At 36.4% G+C, this 25,255-nt stretch overlaps 2 protein-coding genes across 12 annotated transcripts in view; one reads left to right on the top strand and one right to left on the bottom strand.

Annotated features, from left to right (window-relative positions):
- The window catches only part of DCUN1D4 (defective in cullin neddylation 1 domain containing 4), a 40,325-nt gene extending 28,602 nt beyond the window's left edge, over positions 1-11,723 (top strand). For all 10 annotated transcript variants that reach the window (XM_017810533.1, XM_017810190.1, XM_017810370.1 and 7 more), the window contains 6 exons: positions 626-696; positions 2,268-2,359; positions 3,210-3,318; positions 6,626-6,730; positions 7,162-7,264; positions 7,378-11,723. In XM_017810533.1, coding sequence (XP_017666022.1) covers positions 626-696; positions 2,268-2,359; positions 3,210-3,318; positions 6,626-6,730; positions 7,162-7,264; positions 7,378-7,433 — 536 coding nt within the window. In that variant the 3' untranslated portion in view covers positions 7,434-11,723. The remainder of the gene's footprint in view (positions 1-625; positions 697-2,267; positions 2,360-3,209; positions 3,319-6,625; positions 6,731-7,161; positions 7,265-7,377) is intronic.
- A 5,001-nt stretch (positions 11,724-16,724) lies between these two features.
- On the bottom strand, positions 16,725-25,216 carry LRRC66 (leucine rich repeat containing 66). Of its 2 annotated transcripts, XM_017809747.1 has the most exons (5): positions 25,077-25,216; positions 24,356-24,853; positions 21,857-22,026; positions 20,996-21,323; positions 16,725-19,599 (listed from the first exon to the last, which is right to left on the bottom strand). In XM_017809747.1, exons 2-5 carry the CDS (start codon positions 24,846-24,848, stop codon positions 16,916-16,918), a joined length of 3,675 nt encoding a protein of 1,224 aa, XP_017665236.1. In that variant the 5' UTR covers positions 24,849-24,853; positions 25,077-25,216; the 3' UTR covers positions 16,725-16,915. The 2 variants fall into 2 exon arrangements, with proteins under 2 accessions (XP_017665236.1, XP_017665146.1); XM_017809657.1 differs by having other exon boundaries at positions 24,356-25,216.
- Positions 25,217-25,255: the final 39 nt, after the last annotated feature.

The following is a 25,255-nucleotide window of genomic DNA, read 5'->3' as shown; positions in this document are numbered from 1 at the left end:
TAAGTATGCAAAGAAATAGGTGTAATTTGTCTTCCTGCTGCAGTTACTATTATTCAGATAGTGTGTGGCCATGGTATAGCAATATGAATAAACAGGAGCATGCATTTTTTTGTTTGGGCTGTTTTTTCTAGATAACATTATATAAAGATACTATATGAGACCATAAGGAATGAGATTTTGGGAATGACAGTGTCCTGTATCCTATATAGCTATACATCATGTTTTTATGTGATATGATCTTATGTTAAAATAAGAGATTCAAGCCAAGAAATTAGTTTCACTAACCATTGTCCACTTATTTAAGTGAGGTAATATTATATGCATGTTTTACTAGTCTTAAGTACATTATTAAAAATCTTATTAATTTACAATTCCAAGATTATATCAGAATAATTGTAGAATAATTGTCAGGAATATGAAGTGGTTTACAGTTTCCCTGTTTCCAAAGGTGAGATAAAGGTTTAAGTGTATCCAAGTCTGATAGTAAGTGTGGAAATATTTATTGCATGTCAGAACAAACAAACTGTATGAAAGTTAAGTTGTGCTGTGTGATTGCATTTCTCTTGTTGGTAAATGTCACCCTATTTTAATTTTTAAAGATAAGTAAAATGCATTTTGTTTGCAGGCACTGATGACATTGTAGGGCCAGAAGGTATGGAGAAATTTTGTGAAGACATTGGAGTTGAACCAGAAAATGTAAGTTCGGAGTCCATTCAGAGTCCATTTAAAAGATACCTAATCTGCTATACATGATCCAGTCTTATAGCTCTTATTTTTCCATCAAGAATTAAAAAAATCTTGAGTTTTTAAAGAAATTCAAGAAATACAAACAAGGGAAGTTTGGAAACACGTTTGGGAACAACTTGCCTTTATTTAAACCTCAAACTATCAACCTATAAAACCTTGATTTGTCTTTGCTGCCATCTTTCACTTTACCACCACCACTCCCCTGCCCCCCCCCCCCCCCGAGAAAGGATTAAGGAAAAAAAAAAAAAAGAAAACTGATGGTTGTCTTTTCTGAATCAATGAGTTAACATTCAAGGTTTAGTACAGCAACTGCAAAACAAGAAGTCATATTTTCTTTGGATTTTCTAGGAGAGAAAGGGATTTCAAATATTGTGAGCATTAGGGGCACTCCCATTATACCATTTCAAAACACAAATATAGACTATACATAATTACATACATGTATTTTATATGTGTGTGTATATTTATATAAGTAAATAAAATCTAAAAAAGAATAGTTGTGCCTCTCACAGGCTTTTTCATAGTGCCTAATTTTTGCTCTTTAAATGTATTTGCAAGTCCCATCTTATGTAGAATTCATGAAGCATCATCTAAGTAGAATGAGAATTGTGGCTTTGAAAGATTTACTGGACTAATTAAATGTAATTTGCTAATTTCAGTGTTTATTACTATAATAAATGTTGTGATTTATCCTGACATTTGAGTATATAAGCTGGTATTCTGATTTCATATTAAAAACCATATAGAGCTGCTGCACTAACATTAGTTAGTTAATGACTGAGTTGCAAATTTAAATTACTTGATTATTTTTTTTTTCTTCCAGTCTGCAGGGTCAGTTGCCCTGCAAGATTTTATTGTATTGTCAAAAGTGGCTTCTTAACTTCATGAGTAAGATAATAATAATCTTATGATATCACTTTATCTAAAATCTTTATTGCTTTGGTCTTCTGTGTGCGATGTAAAAAGACTGTTTCCTTTTGGGCAAAACTGCAGTATTTATGTATCAGCTTCTGTTTTGATGTGCGTTAATGTTAGTTCACCTGGCTTTACTTAACATCTGCTTATGTTGTGGGATCATTATTAGCTTTAGAATACTTGGATTTCAGAGCTTGTGGATTGCAACTGATGTTCATCCAGATGAAAGTTTAACAAATGTCGGATGTAACTTGTCAAATTGGTACTGAAATTCTGTAGTTGTTTTGGGAAACCTTTTCTGTACTTTTTGCACCAACTTATCTTCCTCACTGTATTGGTCACTAAATGACTGTACAAGCTCGCTTGAAATCCCTACTGGTAACTCAGGTGGATGTTTACATATTTGCACCGTTACCTTCTCTTATTTTGGATTATGTGCAGGTTTGTCACTTTCAGGTTTTTTTTAACTTCTCAAGTAGTGTAGCAAAAATCTGAACTTCCCATTTATACAAGTAAAGCATTTTTAGCCTAATAAAAAGTGGTTATTTAAAAAATGTAGTTTTTGTTAACTCTTTTCAGCCTCTGTTTTTTTCTTTCTAACTCAGGTAGTTATGCTTGTGCTAGCATGGAAGTTGGATGCACAAAACATGGGCTACTTTACATTACAAGAATGGTTAAAAGGAATGACATCACTACAGTAAGTGGTTTGAAAATTCTCTTAAGTTTGTTATAGTAAACACAGGCTTTTAGAAAAAAACACTTTGCTGTAGGTGTTATGAGTCAAAACATTAGAGAGCTCTGCTGTGGAGTAGAAGTCATATATTTTTGGTCTGATTTATGGTGATATAGTCACTTAGAGACAACTTGAAACACATTTAAATACAGTTGGATTAGAATGTCTGCAATCCCAAGGATACAGAAATGTCATGAGGTTCGGTGCTGTTTCTTCTCCAATGTTGCTGGATTGGACCTGTCTTTTAGATATTGTGTGTTTTATAGTGGCTTAAAATGATAAATAATACAAACTCTTTCTGTAACTCTGCAGTGTTCTTTCTAAGAGTTGCTTTCTCCAGTTGAGAGCTTATCTTCATGGCATAATTAAAATAAATGTAGCTGAATAATCACATGTTTCATAGAGAATTAGAGGAAACAAAGAACTGTGTTTTGATTTATCTTCCAGAACAGACTGGAAAAAAAAAACTGTGTAGGAAGTTCTATAGTTTCAGCAAGACTATAGAAGAATTTTTTCACTGCTGTGGTTTGCTGGTTGTTTGCCATGCTTAGACAAGCTCTTAGTTTAATCTATTGGAGAGTGCATTTTCTACAAAACCAGTCAATTTTTTATCAGAGTCTCGCTGTAAGACTTTGCTGCTTTGTTTCACTCTGTGGGTTTAGTAAGTCATTGTATGCAAACTCATAAATGTGTCTCTGTACAGAGTGATGTGTTTTGAACAGGTTGGTGGGGATATGTTAGAGATTGTTTCCTAAGACATCAGACATCCATATAAGAATTCAGACTCTAAATTCACTTTGTGTTTGTCTTGTAGATGTGATACTACAGAAAAATTGAGAAATTCTCTGGATTACTTGAGATCTTTATTAAATGAGCCTACCAATTTTAAACTTATTTATAGATATGCATTTGACTTTGCACGGGTAAGTACTGTGCATCTGAAATTAAAACCTTTACTTTCATAAATAATAGTTGAAAGACTGTACACTTCTAAGTATGTTTCTCTTAAGGTAACACTCAAGATAGCTTCTGACAAATGGAACTGTTGTGTTCTAAAATGGAATATGCAAGATGCTATAACTGAAAAAGAAACCTATATAGAATGTGTGATGTTTAGTGGTTTAGTGACGTGTTTTGTTATGTCTCTGCTTTAAGCTATTTTATGACTTTAGGGAAGCCATTTAGGCCTGGTTCAGTTGCACATTGGAGCTTTACCCCTTACTCCCTCTGGCTTTATAATTACTGTGGTTTTTCCTCTTAGACTTTGAATTTGGTGAAACAGGAAGACACATCAGGCATTTCAGTAGGTGGTAAAAATGGCTAACGTGATAAAAACTGGGTATGATACAATGTAAAAACATTATAAATGTTTTTAGAAAAACATTATAAAATATGTATACAATGATAAAATTGTACCTGTAATGGAACCCATAGTAGACGTAAGACTATTCCTACTTAAAGAAAGCAGTAAGAGAACTTTAATTTTCTAAATTAACATTTTGAAATAGAATTTGTACATCCATCTTGCTACCATGATGGAATGTACAGAAGATTTTACATAAAAAGGCAAAACTGAAGCTCAGACTTCAGTGCAAAAGAACTAAGTGTATCAAGAAAATATACAGCAAAAAAAAGGAGCATAGGAAAATTAAGAAGAAATCGAAGTGATAGCAGTTCTGATAAAGTCTGTCCTAAGCAGCTCAGATTTTTGATATAGCAGTGCTTTCTGCATGTCAGCATGCAGAGATTTACAGTAGTTCACTTTTAGACAAGGAAACTTAGAGCTGAATGTGAGAAAATGCATGATATTAGCATGAGAGGAAAAAAAAGGTGTATCAACCTCTTAATTCTTCCTTCGCTGTATGAAGATTGATTCTGCCAGTTTTGCTCAATGTAAAATGCAAAGGCACTGCCAAAGAAGTACAAGATACTGATGAAATATTTGGGATAGAGAGTAAACCTGTGCCAGCCAATGGCCTGTCAAAAGTAAGTGCAGAAACTTAAAAGGAGAATAGTGGGTGAGTTTTTTTCAAGAAGTACCAAACCGATGGTAGTGATCTTGAAAAAGAATTTAAACGTTGAGACACAGATTCTGTGATTTCACGTCATGATACAAAAATACCTTTGCTGGTTTGTTTTTCAGCTTTGTTACTAATTGAAAAGCTTTGTTCATCCTGGAATTTAATTTTTTTTCTCTAAGTCCCTCTTGGATTTAGTGCCCAGAATGTAAAACAGCTTCTCAGGTTTTCAGAGTTGTTGGTCTCCTCACTTTTTTTTCAAAACAAATATGCATTAAATTCTGTCTACACAATTTAAGAATTGAGGAGTGTTTTATATGAAATGAGACCTTGTGGCTAAAGCATTCATTTGTTGTCTGAGAACTGGGATCTTGCTCTTCCACATCCTTCTTACATGATAAAAGACAAGTCAGTTTTGATTTGAGCTTGTTTTTTTTTTATAAAGATGTGTATTCTAGAATACATACAGCTGCATTTGTACAGGTTAGGCATAGGGCTCAATTTCCTTTGTCTTGGGTTGCTCTCTCTCTCTCTTTTAATGTTCTGTCGTCTGACACTCTCAGTATCCTGAATGTCTCTATATGGGATGTGTCCTGGTGGACTACAAGCTGTCCATGAGCCAGCAGTGTGCTCTTGTGGCCAAGAAGGCCAATGGGATCCTGGGATGCATTAGGAAGAGCTTTGTCAGGAGGTCAAGGGAGGTAATCCTGGCCCTCTACTCAGCCCTAGTGAGGCCACACCCTGGAGTGCTGTGTCCAGTTCTGGACTTCTCTGGACAGGGGAAACATGAAGCTCCTGGAGCGCGTCCAATGGAGAGTCACAAAGGTAGTTAAGGGACTGGACCATCTCTCGTAAAAAGACAGACTGAGGGAGCTGGGCCTGTTCAGGCTTTAGAAGAGATGACTGAGAGGGGACCTCATCAATGTCTATCAGTATCTGAAGGGAGGGTGTCAAGAGGATGGAGCCAGGGTGTTCTCGGTGGAGCCAAGCAGTAGGACATGAAGCAATGGGCAGAAACTGATGCGCAGGAAGTTGCACCTGAACATGAGAAAAAACTTCTTTACTGTGTGGGTAACTGAGAACTGGAACAGGTTGCCCAGAGAGGTTGGGGAATCTCCTTCACTGGTGATATTCAAGAACCCTCTGGATGCAATGCAGTGTGCTCTAGGATGGCCCTGCTGGGCAGGGAGGTTGGGCTAGATTACCCACTGTGATCCCTTCCAGTTACCCATTCTGTGATATCCCTGTTTTTTTGGTAATTTAGACTTTGCAGTCTGCAATCATGAGTGTACATATAGAGAAATCAGGGTCTTCAGTAGCGCTAATATGGAACTTTATTTTTTGGAATTTCCTTAACTTCTGATTTGTAGATCAGTGCTATAATCGAGGAATAAAAGGGCAGGGGGTTACATCCTGTCTCTCACCAAAATTTGTTTAATTTCAAGACAACAAATGAAGATGGATAAACTACTTAAAATAACAAAATTGAATCTTAAGTGTACACATGTTACTTTTGAGATGTGCAGAAGTTGTGTTATCAAATACATTAACTTTGCCACTGATTAGATGTAACAAACCTGTTGGGTACAGATGCTATTGATTTTTCTTAGCAGAAACAAATTACCTAAGCATTAATGTACTACTGCTATGTTGAACTAAAACTGGGACAGTTCTGAGAGGAGCCTCAATGTGTATTATGTTCTTCTCATTTGATAATTAATTTCATGTGAATTTCATGCAGTCAGAATAACAGAATAAACATCCTCCTTGGCTTACTCTTGCATACTTAGGCAACTGTCAAGTAGCACTGACTATCTATTGACAGTCCCTGTAGCTGTAATAATACTGTGGAAAACACATACAGCAATGCTATTTTGAGATGTGTGGCTGTGCAGAGGCCTATGTACAAATATGAGTGTGGATCTAATGACCATTGCTTTCTGGTGAGGTCTGAAGTCAGAAACGGGAGTGTATGCCTCATCTGCATGAGTGGTGATGTTTTTTTGGGAACATCTATGGAAAGCAACGTCTCTGTATAGCAAACTGTTAGCTATTAGGAAGGAAGTTTTACTGGGAGGTTGTGTTTTATTAAAAAACACTGTTATATACTGCTATATATTATTTATTTGTTAATTTATTTTGTATATGGGTGAGGTGTGGGGGAAGTGAAAAATCCTGGAATCATGCGCTTTTTCCTTTTTTTTTCATGCAGGAAAAGGATCAGCGCAGCCTAGATATCAATACTGCCAAATGTATGTTGGGCCTTCTTTTAGGAAAAACATGGTCCCTTTTTCCAGTATTTCATCAGTTTCTAGAGGTATGGAGTTGGAAACAGAATTAGTTTTTTTTTTTTTGATTTGTCTTCTCTGATACTTTTAACTAGAGGTAGAATGAGAATAGCTGAATAGATCTGTGTTATGATTTAGAATACAGTAACCACCAAAGCAGCACTTATAACTGGTTCCTTTTACCTAAATCCCTTATTTAATGCAGGGCAAAGTATAGAAGATCTTTAATTTGCTTTTGTACTTGCATTTTATTGCTGTATTTTTGACCACTAAAAGATATCTTAATCAAGAATTATTCAACACTAGTTTTACTACTTGGTGGTTTCTTTACTCTTTAGTTTTAGATGACATACCGATTAAAATAATAATGCATTACAAGGTTTAAATTTTCTTTAAGAAAATCTGAGTTTGAGACAGTTGAAAATATGTTTTAGTAACTTCTGTTTCTTGCCTCAAGCAGCAATCAAAATACAAAGTTATCAATAAGGACCAATGGTGTAACGTTCTTGAATTCAGCAGAACAATTAACCTTGACCTCAGTAACTATGATGAAGATGGAGCCTGTAAGTACTACCATGTGTTGGTGCTCTAAAATAATTTATTTCTTTGAGCTTAATAATCATTCTGTGTCCTTTTATGAAACTTTGTAAAATACAGTTATGTGATCTCTCTACAGGGCCAGTGCTGTTGGATGAGTTTGTGGAATGGTATAAAGGAAAACAGATGACATAGGAGTTTAACTATGCACAGCTACTCAAGAATCACTGTTACCACAGTTATGTCAACCATTAGCCATAAACTGCTATTTGTATCAAAGTGCATGCTGCTTTTCTTGCACTGCATCCCTTTGACAGGGAACTTTTGATGTTTGCTATTTAACAAGCTAGCTATGCTTGCTCTTTAGCATTGTTCTCTTTGAAGGCTGCTTTGCATTTTGTATTTACACTACAGATTGGTGAACTTGCCAGCGTCTTCACTGTGATGATGTGTATATTGCTGTCTAAATTTTGTATANCTTCACCTAGGGATTATTTCTGCAGAAATGTATTGTAAAATAATTTTGTGGCATATTTCTAGTCAACACTTACATGTCTGTTGAAACTTTAGTTATTTTGTTTTTTTTTTGGTCTCAATTGTAGCATTTCAGACTGCTTGGACATAGTTATGTGAAGAACTATTGTCGATTTCAATGTTACTATTTGAGATGCCAGTTTCTGAGAGAAGACATGCTGTGACTTTCTTCATCGGAATTAGCCAAACCTGACCTAACGCTTTATAGGAATGAAACATTGGTGTCTTAAAATATAAATATGCATATAAATATTAAAACACTATAATAGTTGTACATGCCACAGATGATTTCCATTTGAAGAAGAAAGTACTGACTTTTTAATGTTAAAACTGCAGTAGTCATTACAGGTACAAATGAACAAATTAAAGTACCTTTTAAAAATGGGTTTTAGACTTTTGTAAATTGCCTTTGGCATACTCCTTTTAATTTTTGGTGTACCAAGAGTGTTTGGTCTAGGTTCTGATCTAGTGAAATAGAAAGTTCTAGCTGAAATTCGTGGTTTGGATAATGAAGTATGCTTACCCCTAGCGTATAGATAATAAAGATTTGGGGGGGTTTTTTTGTTTGTAACTTTAGTCTTTCCAAGGGCCTCTAACTTCATCTTTCTAAGTAATTAAAAATATGATATTGGAAAAAATATGATCTTGAATAGTCAAAACATTACTTTTTCTTTCATGCTGGGGATTAGTTTCCTGGCAGAATGTCCATTGCAGGCAATGGGCATTTTAAACACCAGCATTAAATGACAGTACTTTTTAGTAGGGATCACTGCCTATTTCACTCATTTCTTTATCTGCATAGGATGGTTCTAGTGATTCTTTTGGGGAAAAATGGGTGAATGGAATGATGTTTAAGTTCTGTAATTTTGTCACATTGTCTTTGCCTTACCCTTCTTTATTAAGTAATGAGTGTTGATTTTTATAAATAGGTCCTTGAAGTATCCGGTGCTATTAAACTTTGATCTCTAAGGATTTATTAAAATGTTCCATATTGATTCACGGAGCATTTAACAACAAAGGGCCAGTGGATGTTTTGGAACAAAGAATAACATTACTTTTCTCTAGAAATATTTTTCAAGGTATTGACAGTTTTGTTATTTCCCTAGAATGCAATCCAAGGGAAGAGGAAGGAAGCATTTTAGGTTGAATGTGAAATTTTCATCTGTGTTGAAGGTTTTATTCTTGCCATCAAGTCAGGAACAACTGTCATGAACTTGACTCCTTTCAGGATTAAGCCCAGTTTAGCAAAAGCACATTAGTTTGCTGCCCTGGACCAGGAGGTTGTAATTGTGGTGCTACAGGTGGTCAGTTGTGTTCAGATCTGTTTGCTGTTGTCGTTGGTTTTTCAAACTCAGCTGCCAAAGACAAAAATCGTTTGTGTCTGTTTGTGTATATTTGTATATAAATAAGTATACAATATGTATGCATATACAAAACCTGGAATTTCATGATGCGAAGAAGAAAATACTACCTTTCCCATGAAACAGTTCTGTTCGTATTTCTGTGACACTTAATAGCACTCTTTAAAGTTAGTAGTGGTAAAACATACCCAGTCAGTGCTTTCTCATTTACTAATATGCATACCTTAATTCCATGTTTGATGCCAGTTTGCACAAAAAATTAATTGAGTGGAGTGTGGTATTTAATGTTTACAATAAGCCTCTTACAAAAACACACATTTTACTAAGACTTCTGTTGTAAATGTGTTTATTACCATAGTATAACCATAAGGAAGTATCAGTGGAGATGCTGGTTTAGTTCTTAAAAGAATGAATTTAGAAGCAATATAACTTTTAACATTAGGCTAAATTGTGATTGCCAAGATTTTAAGTGAAATAGTGTAATTGCTCTTAAACATTAAGCTAGTTACTGACTCTGGAAAACTGATCAGCACAAATTGGCATGAATCCTGCAACAAATACAAGTTTGCATAGAAGATTTTGTATGTCACAATTAGTTGAGCTTCCAATAATGGAAGCAAGAGCCAAAGACACATCTAATCTATTACTGTTACAGGTATAGCTTTCATATAACAGGGTCAACAGAAATCTGTACAGCTCAACCAGGTCCTTTTTTTCCAAGTTTTGTTAATGTTTATCAGAATACAAAATTTAATTGAAAGCAGAGAAAACAGAGGAAAAGAAACCTCAGGAAGTACTCATGCTGTATAAGTAAACAAACTTGTTTTCTTAATTTGGGTAAAAGTAATTGGAAGTGATGGAAAGGAAGGATTTGTTTGGAAGTGAATCAGATAGATGCTGCAAATTTTTTCTTCCACTTGCAAACAGGGTGAATCTGTAGCCTTCAGCAGGCTTATAAACCTGCATCTTCATAAAGTAAAGCACAGATTCAGTTGCAGATAGTAAACAGCTTTGCTGACAGTTATGGTGAACAGATAGACTAAAATGGACCCGCATGGCTCGATGAGCTTCCCTGTATTATCTGTGTTTCTCATTTTGCTATATATGCAGGTAAGCAGAGGATCTGAACGTTGCCTGCTCCTGTATTTTGGAGAAATTCCCTCTCATTTTTAAATAATTGTGGAAAGTTAGCTAACCTACTCAGTTAAACTTGCATTTAGTACAAGTTCGACATTTTCTTTTTTGTTAATTATGCCATGAAATAGTTGATGTAAATAGTTTTTTTTGTTGTTGTTGTGGTTTGGTGGTTTTTTTGCCCCTTTTGAAAAGTAATGTTCAGAATATGGTGACTTCTTGGATAAGACACTGAGAGGTCATTCCCGAGGAAGTGTCATAGGTCATATGCTAATCTTTCTGGTGTACCATTACTGTACTTTCAGCAGAAACTTGATGATCAATGTACAATTCATTTTTGGTATTCAGGAGATGTAAATTAGAAAGACAGTTAGTGAAAGGAAAACAGCATCTAGAGACTGTAGCAATTGACATTCTTTGATAGATGACAAACTTTTGGAGCCCTTTGGACTCAATCTTAAGGATCTTTTTCAACCTAAAAGATTCTGTTAATATTAGTAACCAAAACATTCCACAGATCAAATTTCCTTCTACAGTGAAGTGATATTATGTATTTAAAATATTAATATAATTCTGTGTTACTGTTGTTTTTTGCCTTTTTATCTTTTTCAAGGAAAGCAAGCTGAAGAGCGTGGAGTATATTAAAATCCTCTATGTACTTGAGTTTTCAGTTAAAGCCTGTTTACAGTTGTCTTTAAGCTACAATTAATACTTGAGTTATCTTTCTGTAACCTTTTCTAATATTTTAGAGGCTTTTCTCCCATTTCACCACAAAGACATGCATTTTATTTCATCACAAATATGCTCACACAGTCAAAATCAGTTATAGGTTATTACTACTTGGTTAATGTTCCCAAGTTACTTTTTTTGAAGGGCAAGAAATGGACTTCAGTTGTGTTAAGCTTTTCCCAGATTTCTGTTGACCCTTGATCACAAGTCTAACAAATTGTTTAATACTCTTGGAATTCATATAGACAGCTTTAAAGGTTAGCTTGTGCCCTGGTTTTAATTATAACTGCTAAAATACCTCTTTCTAGGCCTTATATTTTGTCCTTTCATATTGTTGTAAAAGTGTACAGAATCTATCCACAAACTAAATAGTTTGTTTTCTGTAATTGAAACCAAACCTCAGCTTGATATTTTTTTGTTTGTTTTTATTTTTTAAATCCATCCCCCTCTTTGTGTGTGTGTGTGCATGTGTACGTGTGTTGTCACAAAATAGTACCTACCGATACTGCTGTTGCAGGAACAGCAGTTAACCTGTAACTGTGAATACTTTACGTCTTAGTTATTTGGATACTACATAAATGAGATGTGCTACACTCCTGTGACTCGCAATCTGATGAAAATACTATTATGCCACTTAACATGAGTTCATTCAGTTGATTTTTAGGTCCCTTGCTGGTGTTGATGTAAAATGGCATCCCACAAATAAAAAGTATTTGTGTTGTTTTCAGCAACTGATTTCAGATTTTTCTGTGATTCATACTTCAGAAATTCTCATATCTGAACATGCATCATGTCATTGAGCAACCTTCATTATTTAGTAGCAAAGAACTTGTGTGTAAGATCTTGTTGCCCTTACTTCTAATAGCAGGGCAAATTAGTATTTAAAACTTGGGAGAAGGTATGCGTTTCAAAAAAGTTGTGTTTCAAAAAAGTTGTGTTTCAAAAAAGTTGTGTTTCAAAAAAGTTGTGTTTCAAAAAAGTTGTGTTTCAAAAAAGTTGTGTTTCAAAAAAGTTGTGTTTCAAAAAAGAGTCAATTTGAGCAGGAATGTCTCTTGAGGTGAAATTTTACAAGAAGCATGATCATTACCCCCTCATCTTGATATGCAGGCTTTCGACCCATGAGGTCCTCATAGAAAAACTGTTGGTTTATGGACTAGATGAGCAGAAGGTAGCCTGAAAAGTGAAAATTGTAGGGCCTAGAGGGTGGTGATATGCAGAGCAAAGTCTAGTTGGAAACCACTAACTAGCCCTGTATCCAGTAGTCTGTACTGGGTCCAGTCCTGTTCAACATCTTTATTACTGACCTGGATAATGGGGCAGAGTGTACCCTTAGCAAGTTGGCTGATGACACAGAACTGGAAGTAAAGGATGGTAAGCCAGAGGGTCATGCTGCCATCCAGAGGGACCTCAAGAGGCTGGAGAAATGGGTGGACAGGAACTTCATGAACTTCAACCAGGAGACGTGCAAAGTCCTGCAGCTGGGGAGGAACAACGCCCTGAACCAGTATATACTGGGAACTACCCAGCTGGACAGCAGATTGGCAGGAAAGGGACAGGGAGTCCTGGTCCTGGCGGACACCAAGTTGAAGGTGAGCCAGCAACGAGTCCTTGCTGTGAAGAAGGCGATTGGTATCCTGGTCTGTGTTAGATAAAGTATTGCCAGCAGGCTGAGAGTGGTGATTATTCCCCTCCTACTCAGTACTGGTGAGGCCACACCTGAGTACTGTGTTCACTTCTGGGCTTCCCAGTACCAGAGACACTGCGACATACTGGAGAGGATCCAGCAAAGGGCTATGAAGATAATGAAGGGACTGGAACTTGTCTCCTATGAGGGAAAGCTGACAGCTACGACTGTTTAACCTAGAGAAGAGAAGGTGCTGTGGGAGATCTTACTAATGTATTTAAATATCTGAATGGGGAGGGCATAAAGAAGACAAAGCCAAACTCTTTTCAGCAGTGTTCAGGGACAGGACAACAGTCAACAGACACAAACTGAAACACAGAAGGCTCCATATGAACATGAGGAAACACTTTTTTTTTTTTTACTGTGAGGGTGACTTTGCACTGACGCAGGTTGCCCACGGAGGTTATGGAATTCTCTGCCCTCAGAAATACTCAAAAGCCATCTGAACATGGTCCTGGGCAACTGACACAATTTGAGCTGCCAGTCCAAAGGCTCCTGACTTAAAGTATTATTTGAAATTGAATGTATTTATGTTACAATTAGAATATTGTACTACAGAGCCCAACTGAGAGCAGTTTTTCTGCTGATGAAGGCCAGGATTGCCTTTGCCAATTCTCAGAATGTAGGCTGTTGCTTGTATTTATTGGATGGGGTGAGTCACAGTCTTCTGTACCATGAAAAATTTAATATTACTATGCAAAAAGTTTCTGATGTTAATTATATGTATGTGCATGTCTTCTCCTTATGTTCAAGGGTTTTTTCCCAGCCCTGTTTTCAGCATAGTCAGGAGAGATTGAAATGCTTTGTACTTACAGTAAACAATGTGATAATTATCAAGCTGTTACAGGTACATGTTTGAAAAGGAGAGCTTTGTTTCATTCTGGTTACCGTATCTGAAGATCTACTCTTAAGACTTCAGGTTTTTTTCCTGTACTGATTGACTGTATGAGGGATACTGTGTCCTGTTGACAGCACTCCATTGCCCTGTGAGAAGGGTGTGCCCAGACTATTTCCAACATCCTCTTGGCTGTTTCCTCATGCTTCCTTTACAAATTCATACACTCAAGCACCTTTTATATCAAGCCTATTCTGTGACTTTGTCTGGTTACCCACCATCAGTTGGGATAGTAACAGCAACCGGTTTTCTACTAGTACAGGTATCCTAGAAAATATTCAGTGACCAAACAAACTAAATTAGTGGAGCTTTCAATGTGGACACGAGACAGTGGATTGCTACCAACTGAAATGTAAAAAGTGAGTGGACACAATCTCAGGGTCAGTGTGTGTGGCACTGTGTAACTTATATACAGAAGGGCACAGCAAAGTAGAGTGAGTAGGCAGGAGCAGAGTATGAAGACCTACTGCATGAAAGTCACAGAAAATATAAAGGTTTTGTATTAACTGAAAGAGCAATTGCTAATGAAATGAACTAATATGAAGGAGAAGCAGATGAGTGTTTGGATTTGAATGAATAATAAAAGTGGAGAAATCAGTAGTGAATGACTGGCAAGATTAGGCAGAAATCTGAAGGTATGTTTGAGATGGAACATCAGCAATATTGTGACGTAGAATGAAATACTTGGTCATGTGTTAAAATCTCATGATGAAGGAGCCAATATATTTTCTCTGATGAGTACAGATCAACTTTTTCTGTGACTTTATGGCATAAAGGGAGGCTTAGAAAACTTGCAGCTTCTAACAAGTAGTGTACTGTCTGCATTGCCACTGCAGCGTTCCCTTGGTCAGAAAAAAGATGAGAAAATAATTTTCCAATATATATCCTGAAAGCCTGCCGGACTGGAGCAGAAACAAATGCCAAAATGTTGCTATGTATTGTACATCAATGGAGCCACTCAAGTATTTTTTTCCCCCATGATCCACAAAGTTGCCTTGCTTGTGTAGTTAGATTTCTTTAATTGTTAGCAGCTGGTACAGCCAAAAGGTGGCTGACCATGAGAGGTGTCAACACAGTGTTTGAGGACTCATAAATACCATAAAGAGCAAGTCAGCGTTTTTTTTGTGCATTGCATTTTTAAAGTTGCTTTGGCCACAAGTAGCTTGTGTGGATAATGAGCTTTACTGAAAGCTGGCTGTGGGTGTGAAGAAAAGTGCTGGTCGTGAGGAAATACTGTTCTGTTTTCTGCTTCTAGTGGTTCTGTAGCTGTTCCTACAAGGAACTGGTCTTAAATTAACCAGTTCTTCACTTCCAGACAGCCTCTAAAAACAATTGGATTTTATGTCACACACTGTTCTCAGAGAACAGCAGCCATAAATTCAGTAGAAGCCAAGGCATTACATGACTGTTGAGATTATGTGGGGATTAGGAGAGAAAAATTGCAGTAGAACAGTAGCATTTACAGACACTTAATCAAGGAATGTGTTGTATTGGGAAACATACTTTATTTCAGATTTACTGTATTTTTAACCTTTCTGGGATTTTTTTTTTGCAGATTTGAGTGTTTTGTCATTTAATTCTTGTCTACTTATAGTGTACAAACAATTCTGGACAGTTAAATGTGTAAAACTTTTCCTCGTGTTTGAAAAACAGAAAACAAAATCAGACCTTTTAAAATAATGAATAATTCGATAATGAATTATCAGTTTTTTTCAGAAGATGATTTCGTCCATGGTTCCTGAGCAGACTCCTACCAAAGGAATGGTACCTACTCTAAATAAACTTATTAGTTACCAGTTTACATATCACTGAATACTGGAGCATAAAGAAATCCTTCAGGAACTAATTGGAAAACAAGTTCATCTGTGTGAATGACAGCAGATTCATTGCTTGTAATTGAACTACAGATGTTACTGACTGCAGTTATTTGCAAATACTGTAGTGACCTAAATCAAATCTGCAAAATACCTACCTGAAATTGCCATATAATCTCGTCTGAGTTGTATGAGAGATTTTGAGTAAATTGGCCAGCAAAAAAACCCAAAAGAAATCAACAGGAGATTTAAGCATAGATGATTTGGCTCAGTAATTCTATAACAGATAATTGTAGTGCTTGATATGTAAAATAATTATTTAAAAGGAACTCAAGGCTCTAAAGAAAATACTTTTCAAAACGTCAAATAGTATAAGTACTGGTCATCTTCAGTTGCTTTTACTTGCCTCATAAGGTTTGTGCAATAGCTTTCTTTGTAGTTCCAAGCATGTGAAGCTAACAAGAATTACTAGCTTCTGTCAGCATCTCTTTGTTCTTGCCTAGTTTTCTCTTTAAAGTTTCAATGACGTAGCATGCCACTGAACTTGCTCCTCATTGGATGGAATTGAAACATGTTCCTTCGTTTTGGTGTTTTTAGTGAGTTGTGTCTTCCCCAGAGTTGCTAGCCAGCCTCTTGCATTTTCTCCTAACTTGGGTTCGCTCCCCCTCATGGTGACATTTCCCTTCAAGGACTGTGTCAAGGGTACTGTGTATGTTGAAAGGGCTTTGTGCCATATTCAGAGAAAATTTTACTTTACAGTTGTTATCTTTTGACTTAGATAAAGTTACTCTATATCAAGCTACTAATATTCTAATACAGCAGTTTTGGAACTGCTCTTGATTTGCCCCTCTTAAGTAAAATTCTGAAGTGGGTATAGGATCCTTTGTCTTTTTTTTAAATTACCCTGCCCATGTCATCTCATCTGCAGACTACAAGTGATGTCCTGTCATAGCTACATCTCCATAACTGACTTTTCTGCAAGGATTGAATTCTATAGTGTTTCTTTGAGAAAAGTGGTTTTCATTATTCTTTATGTCTTGCCAAGTTAAAAAGTAATTTTTTAAATGTAATCGAATACTGCTTGGACTTCCCTATCTTTGCAAAACTGTGGGAATTCACAGACAATCCACAAATTTGGCTCAAAAAGCAGAAGACAGTAATATGTACTATTTCACTGTATAGGGTGAGTCCCACAGGAAAACACAGTAATAGTAATGATATCATGATAATTTCGATGTTTACATTTATTTTAGACAAAGAGAGACAAAACAGTGCATATCTGAAGCAAATTCCAATGGAAAATAATGTATTAGAACTAACAACAATGAGAAAGTAAATATATACTATAACTCAGCAAAAACTTTATTATCTAATGTTCTAAAGTTGTTTTTCATAAAATCTTTACTTTTTTTTTTTTTTGCAAGTACCTTTCTAAACAAGAGCCACTTCACTTTGAAACAAAATAATTTTTGCACTTGCTGTAATGACATAAACACTGTGGGAGCTTAGTATTACAATTCTGTGTCTCAACTATTGAAGTTTGTTTTCCTGCTTTGCAAAATATTAGAGAATCCATCAAATGCTCTTTTCTTCTTAACAAAAAACTGCTCCTGTCCTATATTTGTCTGACTTTCTTGACTGAGATTTTCACTGGAAATTTGGAGGTGTTCTACAGCTGTTGTAGAATTATTTCCCAGTTCTGTCAAAGTGGTGTCATCCTCCATCTTGCTGGAATCAGCACTTTTAGACATTATATTTCCTGTAGGCTTTTTTGGGAATGAATGTGAACTGTATTGTGTGCTTTCATTGAAGAAACCTTGTGGGACTGAGAAGGAATATGCATCCTTGTCACTCTGATCCAGTTGGAAATGACCATGTGTTGTGAACACTGACTGTGTTTTCCCAGAAGTAGGAAGATGCAGCAGATCTGCTGTAAGATTATAAGATTGTGTTTCTTCAGGCAGACTGCAGTTGCTGGTATCCTGTAGTTCTGTGTATCCATCACAGTTTTTTTCATCAAAACCTCTTTCCATTTTATCTGCCCAAGCCTTAATTGTGTTTTCCTGCTTCCCCTGTGGTAGCAAGTCTTCTTGCTGTGTAATGACCATGAAATGTTTTTCAGCTGTATGTTCAGACAGTGACTGAAGAGGTGATTTGTTGCTGGAATGCAGCAGTGATGTTTTCCTAACAATTTCATTCAAATCAATATCAATGGGAGCAAAAATAAAGTCATTGTCCTCAGATGTATGCATGTCTCTTCTTAATGTAATATCTGCTTCTCCATGATTCTTTTCAGGGGAGTTCCTGGGTACGCTCTCATCTGTACTTCCCTCTGGTGCATTTTCTTTTTGTTCAGTGGGACTGAAGCTGAGGGAATGCTGTAGTCCGGTGGGAAGCGGATACAGCTGCAATTCAGCCTCTTTAGGAGTGTTCTCTGTGTCATATGTGGGAGAATGTTTTAGTGAAAGTACCGTGTTACCAAAATCCATACTTTGACTGTGGAGAGAATCAGAAATAGAGTTTTGTACTGTCGAGTCTGCATTACAAAAATAATCAAATGCCCCTGGAACTTCTTGACTTGAAGAACTAATTGTATCTGGATCTGACATGCTTACATGGCCACGACGTTTATCAGTGTAAGGGGGTGTTTCACACGTGGTGGTATCTGATCCATAATTAATAGTGGTTTCAAAATGTGCAGTGTTCTCATCTTCATTTTTTCCAATATGCTGAACTTCAGCACCAATGTTTGGAGACTCTGGCAGTGTTGAGAGCTTCTCTGTTCCACTATTTGTATTGGCTTCCTCTAGTGACGACTGACAAACTGGCAGGTTGTCACTGACATCATCACTGACATCAGGTTGTTCCAGTTCAGAGTCTTCTAAAGAACTACAGTCACTCAGTGAGAATGGAGTCCCTTCATCTGAAGAACTATCACCAAATATATCTGCTGAAGCATCTTTTTCATTTGAACATATCCTTTTACAGTCATACTCTGTAACAGGACAGTTTTCTGTTGTTTCACAGCTGCTTAAATTCTCAATATCTGTATCACTTTTGGAGACATCGGGTAAAGTAAAATCTCCCACATCACTAGGTCTATTTAAGTTGCTGTTTAGACCAAGTTGTTCATCACAGCCTTGCCTTCCATGCGTAAATTCTGTAGTGTGTGTGGGTTCATTATGCAAAACTATACCTTTTCTTTCTGGAGGATCTGGTGTAGCCTTTGTGATCTCAGAATACAACAGACCAGAGTTGTTGCTTACTTTGCTGTTTCTAGAGTTTTGTGCAACTGAATGTGTTTGTACTGTGGAAAATGGAAAGTCAGTTTCTCCCTTCTCTGAATTTGAAGAGTCTTGATTTGAGTAAGGGTCAGCATTCAGTCTCCTGGGTATGGGAGGGATCCTGCTCTTCTCTGAGTCTTGGTTGTTTGTATATGTTGAATCTTTCCAAAATGCAGTGGTATTACTCATTAATTGTCTTGGTGTTACTTCATTGCTGTTCTGGTACTCTCTCCTTACAGAAAATAGTCCATTATCATAAGCATCTACACTTTCATAATTGTCAATACTAGTTTGGATTTCTGAAAATACTGGTTTTTTCTTCATGTTGATCTCAGCATTGCTTTGTTTCTGGTATTCTGCACCACTACCAGTGACATTTTCATATGAAGTAGAAGTTTCTATAGGAAAAATGCGTGTGTTTCTTGAAGAATTCTCATCACAAATTAACACATTACGCTGTGTATTTGTTGGTTTGCTTGCAGAAAACTCTCTGCTCAAGGTTTCATCTGAAAAAGCTTGATTAGAATATGTATGTTCTGAACTTGAATTTTTATTCCTGTGCATGTGTCTCCACAGGCTCACCAGGTAGGGTCTGGCAAAAGCACCCAGACAAAAAGCACAAACAAACGTAATGAGCACTGAGAGGGAGACAGCCAGTGCAAGGTCTGACTCCGCTTTTTCTTGTCTAAAAACGGTGTTAGTGTCCCGGGCTTTTCTAGACAAAAATGTTGAAACCTTTTCTTTCACCTCTATATTGTAAATGAGATATTTCTCCTTTGTTGTATTAAAAATACAGAAATATAATCCTTCAGCAGATTTCTCAGCATTGTATATCACTAAATTATTCCTTTTATTCAGTGTCATATGAGGAAGACTGTGATTTTTTGAAATTCTACCTTTAGGTGTCCACCAAGAGATTCCATTATCTGAAATAAAAGAAAATACAAACTCAGTCTTTCTTAAAAACATAGGATACTTGGTTTGCAGGGTCAAGTTATTACTCTAAGAACATACTCTGATCTATCTTTGATAATTTTGACGATTTATTATAAAATCCATTTTCTTTTTATCCATCCATTGTCATTTTACATAGTACAAAGTCTGTCAAACCATCATATATTTTTATGTATACACCCCCCCACACACCCCATTTAAAATCACAGTATATATGGGGTCTTAATAGCAAATTTTACAAGAAAAATGGTATGGGTGAGGGAGGAGGTCACTGAAATCATCTTAAGTATGTTCTGGGTTGTACTAGAAACAGCTGCTGATCTTCCTTGTGGAAGAGACATACTAACAACCAGCTGCTTTCCAGCGTGGCCATGGTCACTGAATGCAGCTGTGGGATAAAACTTCACCTGTTGACTGTCAGGGTTTCAGCCACTGTGATTTTCCTGTTACTGGTTTGACTCCAGCAAAAAGGTCTTAAATCAAGTATATTTGTATTGATTGAGCAATTGTTCCAAACTTTAGCTAGTGTGGGGCATGGCTGGTTGTTGGCTTTTGGAATATGTTTCAAGGTCATATGTTCACCTTTGCCTTAGGTTTTGTTCCCAGTTGAATTTTGGTGCAATCCAGTGTGTTGATTTTAATCCAAGTTTCTGTGACTTTTCTTGTAAATAGACAAAGTAGGTGGCATTTCCAATATACCCAACATATTTTCATTTGGGGACGAAGTGTTCCCAGGGGCAAGCCTTACCACCCCAAGTGCTGTTATTCCATTAGAGTTAAACCATTTTGCCTCACTGCATATGACACATACACCTTCTACTCTAAGTCTGGTCTTCGTTTTCCATCTGCATGGAAAGTCTTGGCTCTGTAGGTTTTGTCTCTTGTACTTTCAGTGCTCTGTATTAATTGTAAATGTAAGTGAAGTTTGCTACAGTAGCTGTACTTTTTAAGAAGGAATAGAAATCCTTTCCCTTCCAAATAAACTTTCATTTCCTTTTGCGGTTAGCTGAATACTGAAAACTATTGCATCCTTCTCAGTTTTCTGCATGCCCTGCAAGTGCCATCTCACTGTTTGGTACTTTGTTTCAGTCCAAAATGAACTGATACATTTGCAACATACTACTTACTGAAATTTGTTTGTGTATAACTTGGCATCTTTATTAGTTTAATGTAAGGAAGGAGATGAAGCCTTTTTTGGGAAACATGACTTTCAAATATTCTAACCAGTATATTAATTGCATGTTAAATTGTTTTTCAGTTATTTTTAAACACTATCTTTAAAACCCCACTTTTAAACCCAGATTTCTTTGATCATTCTGCATGCATTGGGATTTTAGAGGATTTAGATGGAGTCCCTGATGTACATACCCCTTGTGTTGTCCAAGTTACAGTTCAGCACTGCTGTGTTCCCTGTTGGGATTGTAGCCCTCTTGAGCAAAACACTGTCCTTGCAGTTTAAATGGAAACTTGAAAGATACAGCAGAGGTTTCTGTGAGTTGGCAAACTTATTGTATGAAAGGCTCCATTTTTTCCTTATGGAGTCAAAAGGAAAATGAATTAAATGTTTAAAAGCACTTAGCCTGCAGTTAAATATCCAGGCATTATTTGACAAATACACTTCAAGTTGAAAGAAGTTCAAATTGATCAGTATGTGTGGCAGAGGGATTGTCAGAGGATTTTCACGGAGATCCACAACCTATTTGGGAATAATTCATAATTAATTTGATTAGTCTTACAATGGAATCCTTATTGCAACATCTACAATGTTTCTTTTAGTATACAAGCACTTTTGTAGTTATGCAAACAATACATCTATTTAGGATTTCAATAATATTGTTCTAAGGTTTTTAATGTACATGAAAATGATAAATTGTGGTACATTTAGAATTCTTCCATTGTAGACCTACCTCTGGGTGAATGAGAAACTGCAGGGCTCTTGCCATGGAAGGAATTGGGGGTAGAAAAGTGTGTTTAAGGCAATTATGGATTGATTTGTGGCATAGATAAATAGTGAATTGATGGTTATATTTTGTATATTTTTGTGTGTGTTTTCCTATACATGAAAAGCAAATATATAAAAATATTATTGTCACCATTTGCTTTGGTTTTTTATAATTGTACACTAATATTATAATCAGAGCAATATAATCATGCTGAAGAGTTGATAATTAATATCTTTAATGATGATTAACATAACTTATTGAAGCAGTTGTAATATTGCTTTACAACCTGTAATTTGTTGAGATCCCTGAAGGCATCTGGATGAATTTTAGTTATCTTGTTGTTTTGCAGGTCAATGTCCTTCAGCTGTGAACAGTTTTGAAAATCCTTTGGGTCAATCTGTTGTATGCTATTGGATGACATATGGAGAGTTTGTAAAGATTGCAGCAGGCCTAGTCCTAGGAAGAACAAAACTATGTTACATTTCATGTTCTTGTTTTCCCAATTGCATCAAGTGTCTTTATAAAATTCTTTGCAACAAAATTCCTTCCATTCCTGTCTATTGCAATGAGTGGCTGCAGCCTTTGTGTTATTATGCCTTTCCTAGTCAGTGGTTGTCCTATTCTAAAAGTTGCATAGGATCAACAGCAAGCACATTAATACATTCACTGTCAATGTATGCTTTAAAAATTGACACTTCCATAAAAGCAGTAACATTCCTGTGATCTCTGTACTTTAAGCATACTTCTCTGAAGAACTGGAGGTAGGAAAGGAGGAGCGTGAAAAGGGTGGAATATATTCAGTTTACAAGATCCAAATATGTTAATTTTAGGTAAAAGATGGAGATACAAAAGGTGATACAGTATCTCCTATCCATTGCCATCTGCAATTTCATGGGAGTTTTTAATATGTGGAATTATTTGAATCATATTCATAGGATGTAAAATCTGACTGAAAACAAAAATGTGTTGCTTATGCTTGTCTGCCTGTGAATTATCCAGCATGGCAGTATATTCTTCAGTGTATCCTACTTATGATAACATCTGTCTTGCACAAGGAGCCTTTTTGAATGCTGGAGATACCTCATTTTTCTCAGGTGCTGTATAGGCAGCCCCTGAGTTCAGCCTGCAAGTTCCAGTGGGAAGGCAGACACTTGAACACTCAGCATCATCACAGTGTGTAACACCTGACCGTCACCCTGAATTGATTTTTGATCATACAGCATTGTTGAGAGCTACTTGTTCTTAAAAATTAAAAATTTTGCCCTTGGTGTCAGCTGCTTTACTGGAAATCTCTTTTTTTTTGCAGTTCTGTTTGCCAAGCAATTGATCTTTGGTTTTATTGTGAAAAGCAGAGGGAATGATTCATTCCTGCAGTAAAACTAGAGGTAGCTGATAGGAAAGGTGTTCAGAAGTTCTGGCAGTTCATAAATTCTTCCTTGCACCTGCATGAAGAATTGTACTTTGGATGCTTCCCTGAAGCTAAACTTGTGCTAAAAGTATACACTGGTAGGGTAGCAGTGGGCAGCAGCCTGACTCCTGGGGTGGCACTTGTGAGAAGGGTTTCTGTGGGAAATCTTTGCTTTAGAACTGCAGTTTGTGTTTTCTTACCTGAGCTTAAAAACAAGAATGTTAGTGAAGTATTTTGGATGAGGAAAATAAAGTTCTAAACATGTATTTAAATGAATATGGGATTTAAGTATAACTTGAATTATTGTGGTACCATGCATAGCAATTTGACCTTTAACACCTAAAAATTGAGTCTTATAGTAAAGATTAATCTGTCTGACCCACTGAGGCATCCTCTACTGTGTAGTTATATCTATCTAAATTTGCCTCAATGTATTTTATAAAGTAAGCTTTTCTATATTGTTTGTATGACCCTACAGATACTACAAAATGATTAAGTGAAATGGATTTCCTGCATGGCAGAGAATTAATACCATAAAAGGAGAAAGCCAGAACTTTCAGGACCCTGTGTAGGTGCACATTTATTGCCTTTGTCTGACATTATGGGATAAGTGCGGTTTTTGTCATCCCACGTCCTCCTGTATTTTCAAACTCTAGAGCTAATGAATCTGATGATGTTATCAGAGATCAATAAATTCAACACATTATATAGGATAGGGGTGCTCATTCAGCACCTTTCGCTTCATTTAAAGAGTTAGGACAAGGGGAATCATCCCTTTATGAGGATAAAGGCTAAGATGCCCCCCACAGCTCAGTGACCAGCAAAGCCTTTCTAAAACTCTATCAAAACTTTACAGCCCTCCTGTTACACCAAGGTGTCACTTTCATTGGGTGTCAGATGGCATAGAGCAAAATTGCTTTGACTGAACAAAATATATTTTCCTGTCTTCCTAAAATACTAAAATTGGAGCAAGTTTTATTTAGGAGTGTTGACTTTCTTCTGAAGGGCAATATAAAATTCATTATCCGCCATTTTCTTAATGTTACGGTTCATGACTGGTGAGGCTGGTGTTTTTCCAAAGATCCTTACTTCCCTTTCTATACAAAAAGCAAAAATACTGCTTGGGCTCTTACGGGATAAACTTGGTTATATTTGACTGATATTAAGGCATTAGAGTTGCAAAGACTGTATAAAAAAAAATCCCCAACCTAAACTGGAACAATCCATTTCCTCTGTATTTGCAGGTGGAACTTTCTCTCACCTTAAGTATAACTAAATGAGAAAGTCACATCCTGAATTCAGTAAAATGTGTGAATTATATCCAAAACCAACTTACCCCTGGGAAGTCAGGTCTTTAAAGATTTTTGAAATTCTTACCTCTTGGAACTGTATTAAGATTATTTCTTTCAACTGACAATAGTTTCAAAGCAGGCAGGATGCGATCAACAGTTCTGTACGTTTTAGACCCAGGTGCAGGCACAGGTGTGTCCAGTGTGAGGGTGTGGATGGCATTACCATTGAGGTTCAGAGTTTCTAAAACAGGTAAATTTGTACAAGTAGTTAAGAAGAGTTCAGAAATCAGGTTGTTACTGAGGTTCAGGTGTTTCAGCCTCCATTCTTCATTTCTTCCATCAGTGCACAGAAAAGTTTTAATATTATTGTAACTAAAATCAGCCACTATTGTTCGTGATATATCTTCTGGAATAGCAGATGTTCTGGTAAAAGAACAATTCAGTAGGAACTCCCCATCCCACTGGCATTCTGAATGGTGATGTGTAGCAAGAAGAATCTGCTGTGACTTGGTTCCCACTGATCCAGGAAGGTTAAAATAAAGGACCACAGCTATGACACTCAAGTGACGGTTATCCATAGTATCTATATGTAAAACGTAAAATTATAGTTAAATTCAGCATAACAAGAATTCAATAGAAAGCGGAAACACTTTGACATTAAAAAAAATCAACAGCAAATGACCAAAGCATTACCAACATTCTGCCTTAAACATTCAGTCTTGGAGTCTTACGTACTTTTCAAAAAGAACATTCATAAACTGGTAACCTTCCCCCTCCCTCCACCTCTCCCAAAAAACAATTAGAACCTTTTCTTTCTTTTCCAACCCTCTGTTCAAGAAACACAACTTCTCAGGAGCTTGTGAACTAACAACAGTGGAGACTTTTGAACTCTGCTTCAGGTATCATACACAATTACCATTGAACAAAGTCCACTGGATACAATCCATGACAAATAGGTGTGGATTGACTTTCATAATTACAGTTA

The sequence above is a fragment of the Lepidothrix coronata genome, unplaced genomic scaffold, assembly GCF_001604755.1.
Source record: "Lepidothrix coronata isolate B3197 unplaced genomic scaffold, Lepidothrix_coronata-1.0 Scaffold0, whole genome shotgun sequence".
Lineage (NCBI taxonomy): Eukaryota > Metazoa > Chordata > Aves > Passeriformes > Pipridae > Lepidothrix > Lepidothrix coronata.
The sequence above is the reverse complement of the archived record's forward strand: the minus strand, read 5'-3'. Positions and strand labels throughout refer to the sequence as shown.